This window comes from Somniosus microcephalus, chromosome 12, assembly GCF_052327205.1.
Source record: "Somniosus microcephalus isolate GS21.2 chromosome 12, FLI_Smic_1.0, whole genome shotgun sequence".
In the NCBI taxonomy this organism is placed as follows: domain Eukaryota; kingdom Metazoa; phylum Chordata; class Chondrichthyes; order Squaliformes; family Somniosidae; genus Somniosus; species Somniosus microcephalus.
In genome coordinates, this window is record NC_140998.1 from 24,546,730 (window position 1) to 24,560,464 (window position 13,735).

Below are 13,735 nucleotides of genomic sequence, written 5' to 3' on the forward strand. Positions count from 1 at the left end.
ACATCCTATCCAGAAACCCCTACATACGAGGACATGACTGGGCTAGAGTGTAAGGAGGGCTCCTCTGGTGGACCAGACTCCTGACACTCAATGTCAAAGCTTACCACATAAAGAAAGGCCACTCGAATGAGATACGGAAGGGTAACCGGAGCCTATGAAACAGCAAGGAGATAATACTTTCAAGAAGGGTGAGAACTGAAGTGGGGGAAAAGAGGGCAAGTTTGAGTTTTGAGTGGATGAAACAGAAGGGCTCATTATTTGCAGAACTTGGGAAAATTCAAGGGCGAGTCCACCTCTTCAGAACTCACTCAGTCATTGCGCCCAGGGAGTTTAAAGGCAGGCATTGTTGGCATATGGAACTCTGTTAATTCAGCTTCTGAAAGATGTTCATGTTTAGTTCATGCGATATAAGGAAAAAAAAGTGGTTGGTATCATTAGAGAGAGAGAGAGAGGGAGAGATACAGATTTCACTTAGCAACAGCCGGTGTTCGCAACCAATATATAATAGAATGTTTAGATTAGAAATTTTATGTTATGATAAGAATGTCTAGAGACTAGAAGATTTATGCTTACCACAGCAAGGCCACAGAATTTTTACATGCTTATAACATTGTTGATGTATGTTGAAGAAAATGTAGACTTGTGTCTCTGGACTATGCAGTAGCCAGAGACTACCATATTAGGCCATGCCAGCTCCAGTTTGATAAGAAAACAGTGTATAAATGTCAGCTTTTTCCTTTGTTCAAGCAGCAGGAAAAGACCCATGCCTAGGTCTGCGTGCTCTATCTGTGACTATACTCCGCTTGTAAATTGCTTTTTATGCTGTAGTTAAAGAATAAAATGATTATAATCAGAAGACTGATTTCATTACTACTCAATTGAATAACTGAACACGGTTTAAGACAACAGGCATCTAGAACCACCATGCGGTTTATCCATGGCCAAGGTCGGGATGGATCCATCTTGTCATAAGACACAGCAAAGGTACTCCACGCCAAACAAAGCCAATAACCACCCCCCACAACTCTCATTGAAGTAAAACTACTTTAAAAAGCATACTTTAAATAAACATGCCATGGTCCATTCGGCACCTGTGCCAGCACCCACCACACGGTGACCCCATGTCCCACCGCACGGTCCGATGCCACACATCATCACCATCTTCAGACCAAACTACTTCAACAGCATTACAGGAATTCACAGAGCAGTGAAAGATCGATCAGGCACAGCCGTGAGTGTTTGGTCTTACCTGTGATTTGACAGTCTCGTATTCTTCTGTCCCATACTCTACTCTCTTGAGTGAGGTCATGTAGTCGAAACTGATGACTGCAGTCTGAAATTAACATCACAAAAAAGGTTAATCAACAGTCTTATAATCTTTTTCAATATTTTCCTATTCCACTGATCACTCCTGGCAGGCGGGGGTCACTGAGGTGTCCTACTCCTGGTGTGAGGCCCCTCACCATGCTGCTCTATTCAGCTGCTGGTAAGGACCCTCCCGCCCCCACCCGAGGAAGATTTTAAACCGTTTGCAAACGTTATACACTCAACACTATCATACCCGTGCTCTCGATGGGTTTTATTTTTTTGTACATTCATGGGATGTGGCCATCCCTAACTGCCCTTGAGAATGTGGTGAGCCTTCTTCAACCACAGTCTGTAGCAGTTTGTTACAACTGAGTGGCTTGCTAGGCCATTTCAGAGAGCAGTAAAGAGTCAATTGCTGTGGGTCTGGAGTCAGATATAGGCCAGACTGGGTAAGGACTGATATACCTATCAATTCATTCCATGAAAAGCGACGAGTTAAGATAGTAACTATAGGTTTTTATTGGCTAAATAACAGAGCCCACCCTCGTGGGTGATCGGTTCCAACAAGGAAGAATACTAGCCAAGCGGTCACCTTTATACCTGGGCAAGCAGGCGGAGCCATGGGCGGAGTCAGCTGAGGTATGCCTAGGTATAACAGCGTGCGTGGCAAGAGGTAACCTTGTGTAGTGATAACAACAGTGTAAACAGTGATAACAACAGAGTAACAATAGTGAACGGTTGTGAACGATAACAGTGGTTTACCACAAGGACCAGGCAGATTTCCTTCCCTAAAGGGCATTTGTGAACCATTAGAAAGTTTTTACGACAAAAGTAGTTTCATGGTCACTGATATTAGTTTTTATTGCAGAGTTATTTAATTAACTGAATTTAAATTCCCCAGCTACTGTGACAGGATTTGAACATCTGTCCATGACAGCACTGGTGGCAGTGACCACCGCACAGTCCTTGTGGAGACAAAGTCCCGTCTTCACACTGAGGACACCCTCCATCGTGTTGTGTGGCACTACCACCGTGCTAAATGGGATAGATTCAGAACAAATCTAACAGTTCAAAATTGGGCATCCATGAGGTGTTGTGGGCCATCAGCAGCAGCAGAATTGTATTCCACCACAATCTGTAACCTCATGGCCCGGCATATCCCTCACTCTACCATTACCATCAAGCCAAGGAACCAACCCTGGTTCCATGAGGAGTGCAGAAAAGTTATGTTACCTTATGCACAGTTCTGGTCTCCAAAATAAAAAAAAGGATATAGAAGCACTGGAGAAAGTGCAAAAAAGATTTACAAGAATGATACCAGAACTGCAAGGGTACAACTATCAGGAAAGACTGAACAGGCTGGGGCTCTTTTCTCTTGAAGTTCCTTCAGATTATGAAAGGGTTTTGACAGGGTAGACGTAGAGAAGATGTTTCCACTTGTAGGGAGTACAAAGCTCGGGGGCCATAAATATAAGATAGTCACTAATAAATCCAATAGGGAATTCAGGAGTAAGTTCTTTACCCAGAGAGTGGCGAGAATGTGGAACTCGCTACCACAGGGTATAGTTGAGATGAATAGCTTGGATGCATTTAAGGGGAAGCTGGATAAACACATGAGGGAGAAAGGAATAGAAGGATACGCTGATAGGGTGAGATGAAGTAGGGGTGGGGGGAGGCTCGTGAGGAGCATAAACACCGGCACGGAGCAGTTGGGCTGAATGGCCTGTTTCTGTGCTGTAAATACTATGTAATTCTATGCAAGCGCGGAATGTTCCAAGTGTGAACACAAGGGAGAGATAAAAAAACAAAAGCTTGGTACAAACGGGATCTTCACTTGTTAATAACACAACTTACAGTGGCCACAGCTCGTCCAATTCGAACGAGTCCGACGTCATTAGGGTCCACATGGGATGCAACATATAAACTGGACACCGCTAACCCCGCCATAGCTGCTGTTCCAAGCCTCAGGATCCACCTTGCCATCCCAGGACCACTGAAACAAAAACAAAAAAAAAGGGGGTTTTCAACAAATCTCCGTCAACAAGACAGAAAATATCAGAATTCAGGTCACCATCTCAGTCCCCCAGCACCGCACCCCCACCCCACCCCACTTCTTGTAGAAAGTCTTTCAATAGAACGTGAAACAGGAAGTGGCCTGGAGGCGCCTGTACCTCACAGCCACCTTATTTCCACCCTCACTTCCTGTGCAACAAGCACCAACTACTGTCGCCAACCCTCCAGGATTGCCCTGGAGTCTCCAGGAATTAAAGATTAATCTTCTGGACACTGCTGAGAGCAACCCCGGGGAGAGAAATCACAGTGCCTTTGTTAAAATTGTATCTGTGTTTTTTTTTCATTTTAATTAAGCACTTTTGTTAATTGGTTATAAAAGTATTGGAGATAGAGGGGATAAAAAGGTTGTTTGACTGGGACAGGTTGGAGGTGGGAGGTCATATGATGGAACCTCCAGAAATATCTCCAACCAGAGTTGGCAACCCTAAGCATCAACTGACCATTCAGGACCTTCCCAGTAATGTAGAGGAGAGCAGAAAGTTGTCATCAGGGCAGCTGTAGATGGTGTCTGCCTCCTCCACCAACTCCCACACCCACTACTGGATTCAAGCCCTTCTCTGGACAAGGTCATAGAGTCATAACGGCACAGAAGGAGGCCATTCAGCCCATCGAGTCCATGCTGGCTCTCTGTAGAGCAATCAAGTCAGTCCCATTCCCCCGCTCTATCCCCGTAGCCCTGCAAGTTTATTTCCCTCAAGTGCCGATCCAGTCTCCCCTTGAAAACACTGAGTGTCTCCGCTTCCACCACTTCCGTCGGCAGCGAGTTCCAGGTCCTCACCACTCGCTGCGTAAAAAAGCTTTTCCTCACATCCCCCCTGTATCTCTTGCCCAAAACCTTAAATCTGTGTCCCCTCGTCCTTGTACCATCAACTAATGGGAACAGCCTTTCCCTGTCTAGCCTTGTACACCTCGATCAAATCACCCCTCAACCTCCTTTGCTCCAATGAAAACAAATCCAGCTTCTCCAACCTGTCCTTGTAGCTAAGATCCCCCATCCCCAGAACCATTCTGGTAAATCTCCTCTGCACCCTCTCAAGGGCCTTCACATCCTTCCTAAAGTGTGGTGACCAGAACTGGACGCAATACTCTAGCTGTGGCCTAACCAGTGCTTTATAAAGATTCAGCACAACCTCTCTACTTTTGTACTCAATACCTCTATTTATGAAACCCAAGATCCCATATACTTTGCTAACCACTCTCTCAATATGTCCTGCCACCTTCAGGGACCTATGCACATTAACTCCCAGGACCCTATGTCCCTGCACACTCTTTAAAACTGTGCCATTAAGTGTATATTGCCTCTCCCTGTTCATTCTGCCAAAATGCATCACCTCACACTTCTCTGTATTAAATTCTATCTGCCACTTGTCTGCCCATTCTGCTAGCCTTTCTATGTCCTGTTGCAGTCGATTGGTATCATCCTCACTGTTTGCCACACCCCCAAGTTTGGTATCAGCAAATTTAGAAATTCTACTTTGTATTCCAATATCCAGGTCTTTGAACACCTTGCACATGAAAGAAAGACTTGCATTTATATAGCGCCTTTCACATCCTCAGGACGTCCCAAAGCGTTTCACAGCCAATGAAGTACTTTTGAAGTGTGGTCACTGTTGTTTTGCGGGCAAAGACCCACAAACAGGCAATCAGATGAATGTCCAGTTTTCGTTGGTGTTGGGTGAGGGGTAAATGTTGGGAGAACTCCCCTGCTCTTCTTCAAATAGTACCAAAGCGATCTATTACATCCACCCGAGGGGGCAGGCGAGGCCTCGGTTTAACGTCGCATCCGAAAGACGGCACCTCTGACATATCTGACACATAAAGCACAAAGCAGTGTGCTTGCTGAGCCAATTGTAGCAGCACCAACGCCTCCGATTGGCGAATGTGTTTGATAATCATGTTTGAAGTGAAGAAAATTGATAAAACCTGCAATTACAGCGCTGGTGCTATTTCTGTCCATCGCTATAGAAACATCCTCTCAACTGGTTCTTAAAACAGATATGCGAGAAAGCTGCTCAACGGAAAATAGCGGAAGCTGCGTTCCGGAGGCAGAGGAACTGCAGTCTATTTATTTCATGTCTTGTCCCCCTTCCCCTCTCCAACTCTTCCCGTATCCTGAGCCGTACTCCCACAGATTGGCCATCTCTACCTTCTACATAAGAACATAAGAAATAGGAGCAGGAGTAGGCCATTCGGCCCCTCGAGCCTGCTCCGCCATTCAATAAGATCATGGCTGATCTTCTACCTCATCGCCCCTTTCCTGCATTATCCCCATATCCCTTAATATTCAAAAACCTATCGATCTCTGTCTTGAATATACTCAACGACTGAGCCTCCACAGCCCTCTGGAGTAGAGATTCCTCTGAGTGAAGAAATTTCTCCTCATCTCAGTCCTAAATGACCGACCCCTTATTCTGAGACTGTGACCCCTGGTTCTAGACTCCCCAGCCTGGGGAAACATCCTCCCTGCATCTACCCTGTCAAGCCCTGTAAGAATGTTGTATGTTTCAATGAGATCACCTCTCATTCTTCTAAACTCTAGAGAATATAGGCCTAGTCTACTCAACCTCTCCTCATAGGACAATCCCCCCGATCTAAGGAATCAGTCTGGTGAACCGTCATTGCACTCCCTCTATGGCAAGTATATCCTCTCTTAGGTAAGGAGAGTAAAACTGTACACAATACTCCAGGTGTGGTCTCACCAGGGCCCTGTATAATAGGGCCACACCTGAAATTTCAGTAGTCATCACTTCCCTTAAGGTACCAACAAGCCTTTACATCCTAATGCTCCATGACGTGGCATGTAAGCGCACAGCTCCAAACACTCCCTCACACCAAATGTCTTTAAACTTCGAAGCCCGGGTGAAGGGCCAAGCTCCATCATCCAAGAACTGACAAGGTTCAAAAAAGACTATTTAGCTGCAGGATGTAATAACTGGGTAATGATTAAACTTGAGTTTTAAAAGGCTGTAAAATGTAGGCGAATGGGAATACCAAGAGGTGTAATGAATGAGTTGCACCGTTTTGAAGCGCTGGAAGATAATGAGTTGGAGTCGGGAATGATGCAACGAGCTTCGAGGATAAGTGTTAGGAATGTCTGCTATCGGCAGGGAGTCCCAGCTGCCAGCTGCATATATGGACAAGTCACGGGTGGGCTGCCCACAATTGTATAAGGTGATCAAAAGAGTTGATGGGGTAGATGGAGAGAAACGATTTCCTCTGGCTGGCCGGTAAGGGGGGGGGGGGGGGGCATCCAGAACAAGGGGGCAGAACCTTAAAATTAGAGCTAGGTTGTTCATGGGTAATGTCACAAAGCACTTCTTCACACAAAGGGTGCTGAAAATCTGGAACTCTCTCCCCCAAAAAGCTGTTGAGGCTGGGGGGGGGGTGGTGGGGGGGGGTGGGGGCGGCGGTGGGGGAGGTCAACTGAAAATTTCAAAACGAAGATTGCTTAATTTTGTTAGGCAAGGGTATTTTTTTTTTTAATTATTCATTCCTGGGATGTGGGCATTGCTGGCAAGGCCAGCATTTATTGCCCATCCCTAATTGAGAAGGTGGTGATGAGCCTCCTTCTTGAACCGCTGCAGTCCGCATGGTGAAGGATTCCAGGATTTTGACCCAGCGACTATGAAGGATTGGTGATATACTTCTAAGTCAGGATGGTGTGTGACTTGGAGGGGAACTTGCAAGTGACGGTGTTCCCATGCGCCTGCTGCCTTTGTTCTTCTAGGTGGAAGACGTCGCGGGTTTGGGAGGTGCTGTCGAAGAAGCCTTGGCGAGTTGCTGCAGTGCAACTTGTAGATGGTACACACTGCAGCCATGGTACGCTGGTGGTGGAGGGAGTGAATGTTTAAGGTGGTGGATGGGGTGTCAATCAAGCGGACTGCTTTGTCCTGGATGGTGTCGAGCTTCTTGAGTATTGTTGGAGCTGCACTCATCCAGGCAAGTGGAGAGTATTCCATCACACTCCTGACTTGTGCCTTGTAGATGGTGGAAAGGCTTTGGGGAGTCAGGAGATGAGACACTCGCCGCAGAATACCTAGCCTCTGACCTGCTCTTGTAGCCACAGTATTTATGTGGCTGGTCCAGTTAAGTTTCTGGTCAATTGTGACCCTCCCCAGGATGTTGATGGTGAGGGATTCGGCGATGGTAATGCCGTTGAATATCAAGGGGCAGTGGTTAGACTCTCACTTGTTGGAGATAGTCATTGCCTGGCACTTGTGTGGCGCGCATGTTACTTGCCACTTATCATTATTAAGGGATATGGAACCAAGGCAGGTAGATGGAGTTAAGATACAGATCAGCCACTAATTGAATGGCTCAACGTGCTGAATGACCTACCCCTGTCCCTATGTTCCTAATTTGTCACCCTAAATGCTACAATGTCACCAATTTGCTTTTGTAGAGGGCAAGGACACCATTGTACCACTCATTCATGAAATCAACCCTTTAATTTTGGTGCAGTGGGAAAGGAGAGATGAGGAATACATGGAGTGCGAGTAGCAGAGAGTGCCGTGAGAGCTTGGGTAAGTGAGAGAGTTCTTTAATGGTTATTTCTCTTTAAATCATTTGGAGTGCTGCAAATTGTTAGTGGCAATTGCCAGTAGTTTCTTGATAAGATTACTTAAGCAGTTTAAGTAAAGGGGAAAAGTTAAATATTTGGGATTCTGTTGGTTTAAGAAGAATAAAACAAGGTGTAATGAAATCTGTTTGTCGTGCCTGTATTCGTTTTGCACTCATGTATATTACCCTCCCCCACACGGTGTATCGTTTCACTTCCTCTTCCCTGACTAACCTGGAAGGTTCCAGGTCTTGGCTCCGCCCCTGACTTCTCTTACTTAAAGATCCCAGGATCTGTATGACTCATTCCTGTGAGCCAGTCAGTGTGTTGAGATGTTAGCTCTGATCTTAGTGATTAAAAGCCAACTTGTTAAAGTCTATAACTTCTAGTTTTGTGGTTATTGAAGGCACATCAATTTTAATCACTAAAGAATACTAGGATGGATCGACTCCTAAAACCAGAGCGTCTGGACTTGGATCCACATTCTGCTGAAGCATCAAATCAATTTGGACACTGGCTCAAGTGCTTCGAACTCTTCGCGAGGGCCTCATCCGCTAGCGAGGTAGATAAACTGAGTCTACTGACTACTCGCGTTAATCATCGGATTTATTCGTTCATCCGGGACGCCACCTCTTACACGGAGGCCATCACTATCCTGAAGGCCCAATACCAGAGGCCAGTAAACGAAGTGTACGCCAGACATCTGCTGGCTACACGCAGGCAGCGACCTGAGGAATCAATGGACGATTTCTTACAGGGCCTAAAGGACTTGGTCCGGGACTGTAACTGCAAGGCCGTGACGGCCAACGTGTACTCTGACGAATTGGTCCGCGATTCCTTCATCACGGGCCTCAAATCGAATTATATCTGGCAGAGACTGCTGGAGAAGGAGGTCCTGGACTTAAAAAAGGCAGTGGCCACTGCGCGATCACTGGACGTGGCCCAGAAAAACTCTGACTCTTATTCTTCCGGCCATGCGGCCCTCACCGCCTCGTGCGCGCCGAGCGGGCCGCCATCTTGGAATCAGCCATCTTCCCCATCCAGGTCTCAGACCAGCTCTACGCCGCCGGAGTCCCCACACAGAAGTTCACCCAGGAGTCCTACTACAGCGGCAATGTCTCAAGGCCCGAAATGCTACTTCTGCGGCCAGGCCAAGCACCCCAGACAACGATGCCCAGTGAAGGACGCTACATGCTTCAAATGTAAGAAAAAGGGGCATTTTAGCAAAGTCTGCAGGGGGAATCCGATTTCCAACTCCGTCACCGCCTCGTGCGTGCCGTGCGGGCCGCCATCTTGGGATCCGCCATCTTTTCCCGACTCAACGGCCGCCCAGGGCCCAACAGTGGCTTCGATCACGGTGGATCAATCCAGGCCACACCCGTTGACAAAATCTATGATGGACATACAGGTAAACGGGAATTTAACGAAATGTTTAATTGACTGTGGGAGTACCGAGAGTTTTATCCACCCTAGCCTGGTACGGCGGCACTCATTAACGGTAACCCCTACACGGAGCAGAATTGCTATGGCTGCTAAGCCCCACACTTCGGACATTTTGGGCTACTGTGTGGTAACACTGACTGTAAAAGGCACGGACTACAAGGATTTTAAACTCCTTGTGATGCCAGAACTCTGTGTTAATGTAATCTTGGGCCTGGACTTCCAGTGCCACCACGAAAGTGTCACGCTAGCATATGGCGGGTCCCAGCCGCCACTCACAGTCTGTGGCCTATCAACCTTAAAAATCAGCCCACCCTCTTTATTCGCTAATCTCGCTCCGAACTGTAGGCCCATATCGACCAAGAGTAGACGGTACAGTCTGGAAGACAGACACTTTATCAAGGCGGAAGTGGACAGACTCCTGCGGGAAGGCATTATTGAATGCAGTACCAGTCCGTGGCGTGCCCAAGTAGTCATAGTTAAAAGCAGCGAAAAGAAACGGATGGTAATTGACTACAGCCAGACTGTTAATATTTATACCCAGCTGGACGCCTACCCTTTACCCCGCATATCAGAAATGGTCAACCAGATTGCGCAATACCGAGTCTTCTCGACTATCGACCTCAAATCCGCGTATCACCAGCTCCCCATTAGAACGGAGGACCGCCCATACACCGCCTTTGAGGCGAACGGACGCCTCTACCATTTTCTCAGAGTGCCCTTCGGGGTAACAAATGGGGTCTCGGTCTTCCAACGTGAGATGGACCGCATGGTTGACGAGAATAAACTACAAGCTACCTACCCCTATCTGGACAATGTCACTATCTGCAGGCACAACCAGCAAGACCACGATCTAAATCTTGCGAGATTTTTAAAAACTGCCCTAAAGCTGAATCTAACCTACAACGAAGACAAATGTGTATTCAACACAACCCGTCTCTGTATCCTCGGCTGTGTGGTGGAAGATGGGGTAATTGGACCGGACCCTGACCGATTACGCCCCCTAAAGGAACTGCCCCTGCCACACAATCCCAAAGCTTTAAAAAGGTGCCTGGGATTTTTTTCGTATTATGCCCAATGGGTGCCCAATTACTCTGATAAGGCCCGACCCCTCATTAAATCGACGTCCTTCCCACTATCAGCTGAAGCTCGGGAGGCTTTCACCAGTATTAAACAGGACATTGAAAGGGCTGCACTGTGTGCAGTGGACGAATGCATTCCCTTTCAAGTCGAAAGCGATGCGTCAGACTTTGCCTTAGCTGCGACCCTCAATCAGGCTGGGAGACCTGTGGCCTTCTTCTCCCGAACCCTTCAGGGACCTGAAATCAGGCACTCTTCTGTCGAGAAGGAGGCACAGGCTATAGTGGAGGCAGTGCGGCACTGGAGACACTACCTAGCCGGCAAACGTTTCACCCTGCTCACCGACCAGCGGTCGGTGGCTTTCATGTTTAATAACAAACAAAGGGGGAAAATCAAGAATGACAAAACACTCAGGTGGAGGATCGAACTATCCACGTTCGACTAGGATATTATGTACAGGCCGGGAGCCCTTAATGAACCCCCAGACGCCCTATCGCGGGGAATGTGTGCCAGCATTCATACGGACAAATTACAGGGTCTCCACAACGACCTCTGTCACCCAGGGGTCACCCGACTATACCATTTTATAAAGTCCCGCAATCTGCCCCACTCCATCGAGGAGGTCAGGGCAATGACCAGAGCCTGCCGCACCTGTGCGGAATGCAAGCCTAGTTTCTACAGGCCTGACCGTGCACACCTTATCAAAGCCACACGGCCATTCGAGCGCCTAAGTCTGGATTTCAAGGGACCCCTTCCCTCTGCCGACCGTAACGTATACTTCCTCAATATCATCGATGAATATTCCCGCTTCCCCTTCGCCATTCCCTGCCCAGACATGACCAGTGCCACGGTCATCAAGTGTCTCTGTAATCTATTCTGCATGTTTGGCATGCCGAACTACATACACAGCGATAGGGGGACGTCATTTATGAGTGACGAACTGCGCCAGTTCTTGCTCTCAAAGGGGATAGCCACTAGCAGAACCACTAGCTACAACCCCCGGGGTAATGGGCAAGTGGAAAGGGAGAATGCTACTGTTTGGAAGGCTGTCACGTTAGCCTTAAAGTCAAAAGGCCTTCCGACCTCCCGCTGGCAGGAAGTCCTCCCAGACGTGCTCCACTCCATAAGGTCTCTGTTATGTACAGCCACTAACGCTACCCCTCACGAAAAGATGTTCGTTTTCCCCCGGAAATCCACCTCGGGCAGATCTCTACCCGCGTGGCTGACGTCTCCGGGGACAGTACTATTGCGGAAGCACGTGAGAGGCCATAAAACAGACCCCCTTGTGGAAAAGGTACAGCTCCTCCATGCAAACCCTCAGTACGCCTATATCGAATACTCTGACGGGCGAGAGGACACTGTTTCCATAAAAGACCTCGCTCCCTCGGGGAGCGGAGAGAACGATGAGAGACTACCCGAGGAAGACCTACACCAAAAAGAGACAGGACGCCCAGAGGTATCAATACCCAACTTTAACCTGGAAGACACTGCAGATAACCTTGAAGACACTGCGGAGGCCCGGACAGTGGAGGAACCAGAATCCACTCCCCTAGAGGCACCCCAACCGGCTTTGTGCCGATCACTGAGAACCGCAAAACCTCCTGACAGACTCACTTATACCAACTTTTAAGAAACATCACCCCGATGGACTAAATCTAAAGAAGGGGTGAATGTAATGAAATCTGTTTGTCTTGCCTGTATTCGTTTTGCACTCATGTATATTACCCTCCCCCACACGGTGTATAGTTTCACTTCCTCTTCCCTGACTAACCTGGAAGGTTCCAGGTCTTGGCTCCGCCCCTGACTTCTCTTACTTAAAGATCCCAGGATCTGTATGACTCATTCCTGTGAGCCAGTCAGTGTGTTGAGATGTTAGTTCTGATCTTAGTGATTAAAAGCCAACTTGTTAAAGTCTATAACTTCTAGTTTTGTGGTTATTGAAGGCACATCACAAGGTAACACTGCAGTAGGAGTTAATTGGCAGGCAGTGAAAACCAGTTCTCTAACCAATCAGCAGGGGTGACTCATTTGGCTACAAACAAACAGTATAAAAAGACCGGCGCTAGTGCGAGTAGCAGAGTGCCGAGAGTGTTTGGGTAAGTGAGAGAGTTAGGGTAAGTGGGGTGTTAGGTGCTGTTCTGTTTTGTTTCTGGCCTTGTTTTTCCTGCCAGTCTCAGGATTAGCAGACATCACGGAGGCGGAGCAGAGAGGCAAGACCCAGTCGAGGCAGCCGGGAGCAGCAGCGGGTGTTGAGCCAAGTCGGAGCAGCGAGGCGAGGCAGCCTAAACAGGCTCCACAGGCAATATTCCAAGGGGAGGTCAGGATTCAAAAGTGACATCACAGCCAAGCTGGTAGGTGATTGGCTGGTTGGTGAGTACTTTTCCTTCCCTTTTAAACCTTTATAAGTTGGTAAGTTCAATTAAATAGAGGTGTGATATTCATCATCTAGAATCGGGGCAGAGGGTATTTAAAAATAATAATAATAAATTTAATTCATTACATAGAATGGGAGAGCAGGTGATGTGTTACTGCTGCAATATGTGGGAGCTGGTGGACACCATTGATGTTCACAGTGATCACATTTGCAGTAAGTGCTGGCTGCTCGAGGAACTCCGGCTCCGTGTTGATGAGCTGGAGTCCGAGCTTCAAACACTGCGACACATCAGGGAGGGGGAGAGTTACCTGGACTCTGTGTTCCAGGAAGTAGTCACACCAATTAGATTAACTAATTCAGATGTAGTCCGTGGTCAGGGACAGGAGGGTGTGACTATGAGTGAGGCAGGTACGGGGATCCAGGAGGTAGTGTTGGAGGAGCCGCAGCCCTTGCTCTTGTCCAACAGGTTCGAGGCTCTTACTCCCTATGGGGACGGGAACGGGGACTGCAGGGAGAATGAGCAACCTGGCCACAGCACCGTGGAATGAGGGGCCATTCAAGTGGGGGGGAGTAAAAAGAAATGTTGTAGTGGTAGGGGATAGTATCATTAGGGGGATAGATAGGGTTCTTTGCAGCCGAGAGCAAGAGTCCCGAAGGTTGCGTTGCCTGCCCGGTGCCAGGGTTAAGGACATCTCCTCTGGACTGGAGAGAAACTTGGAGTGGGAGGGGGAGGATCCAGTTGTCGTGGTCCATGTTGGTACCAATGACATAGATAGGACAAGGAAAGAGGCTCTGCTGAGGGAGTATGAGCAGCTAGGGGACAAATTAAAAAGCAGAACCACAAGGGTAATAATCACTGGATTACTACCTGAGCCACGAGCAAATTTGGCTAGGGTAAATAA

General features: G+C 47.9%; 1 protein-coding gene across 2 annotated transcripts in view; it reads right to left on the minus strand.

Moving 5' to 3' along the window:
• The window catches only part of adck1 (aarF domain containing kinase 1), a 719,907-nt gene that overhangs the window by 665,036 nt on the left and 41,136 nt on the right, over positions 1 to 13,735 (minus strand). For both annotated transcript variants that reach the window (XM_086002658.1, XM_086002659.1), the window contains exons 2-3: positions 3,163 to 3,301; positions 1,250 to 1,333 (exon numbers count right to left, since the gene is read on the minus strand). In XM_086002658.1, the coding sequence (XP_085858784.1) occupies positions 1,250 to 1,333; positions 3,163 to 3,291 (213 nt within the window). In that variant the 5' untranslated portion in view covers positions 3,292 to 3,301. The remainder of the gene's footprint in view (positions 1 to 1,249; positions 1,334 to 3,162; positions 3,302 to 13,735) is intronic.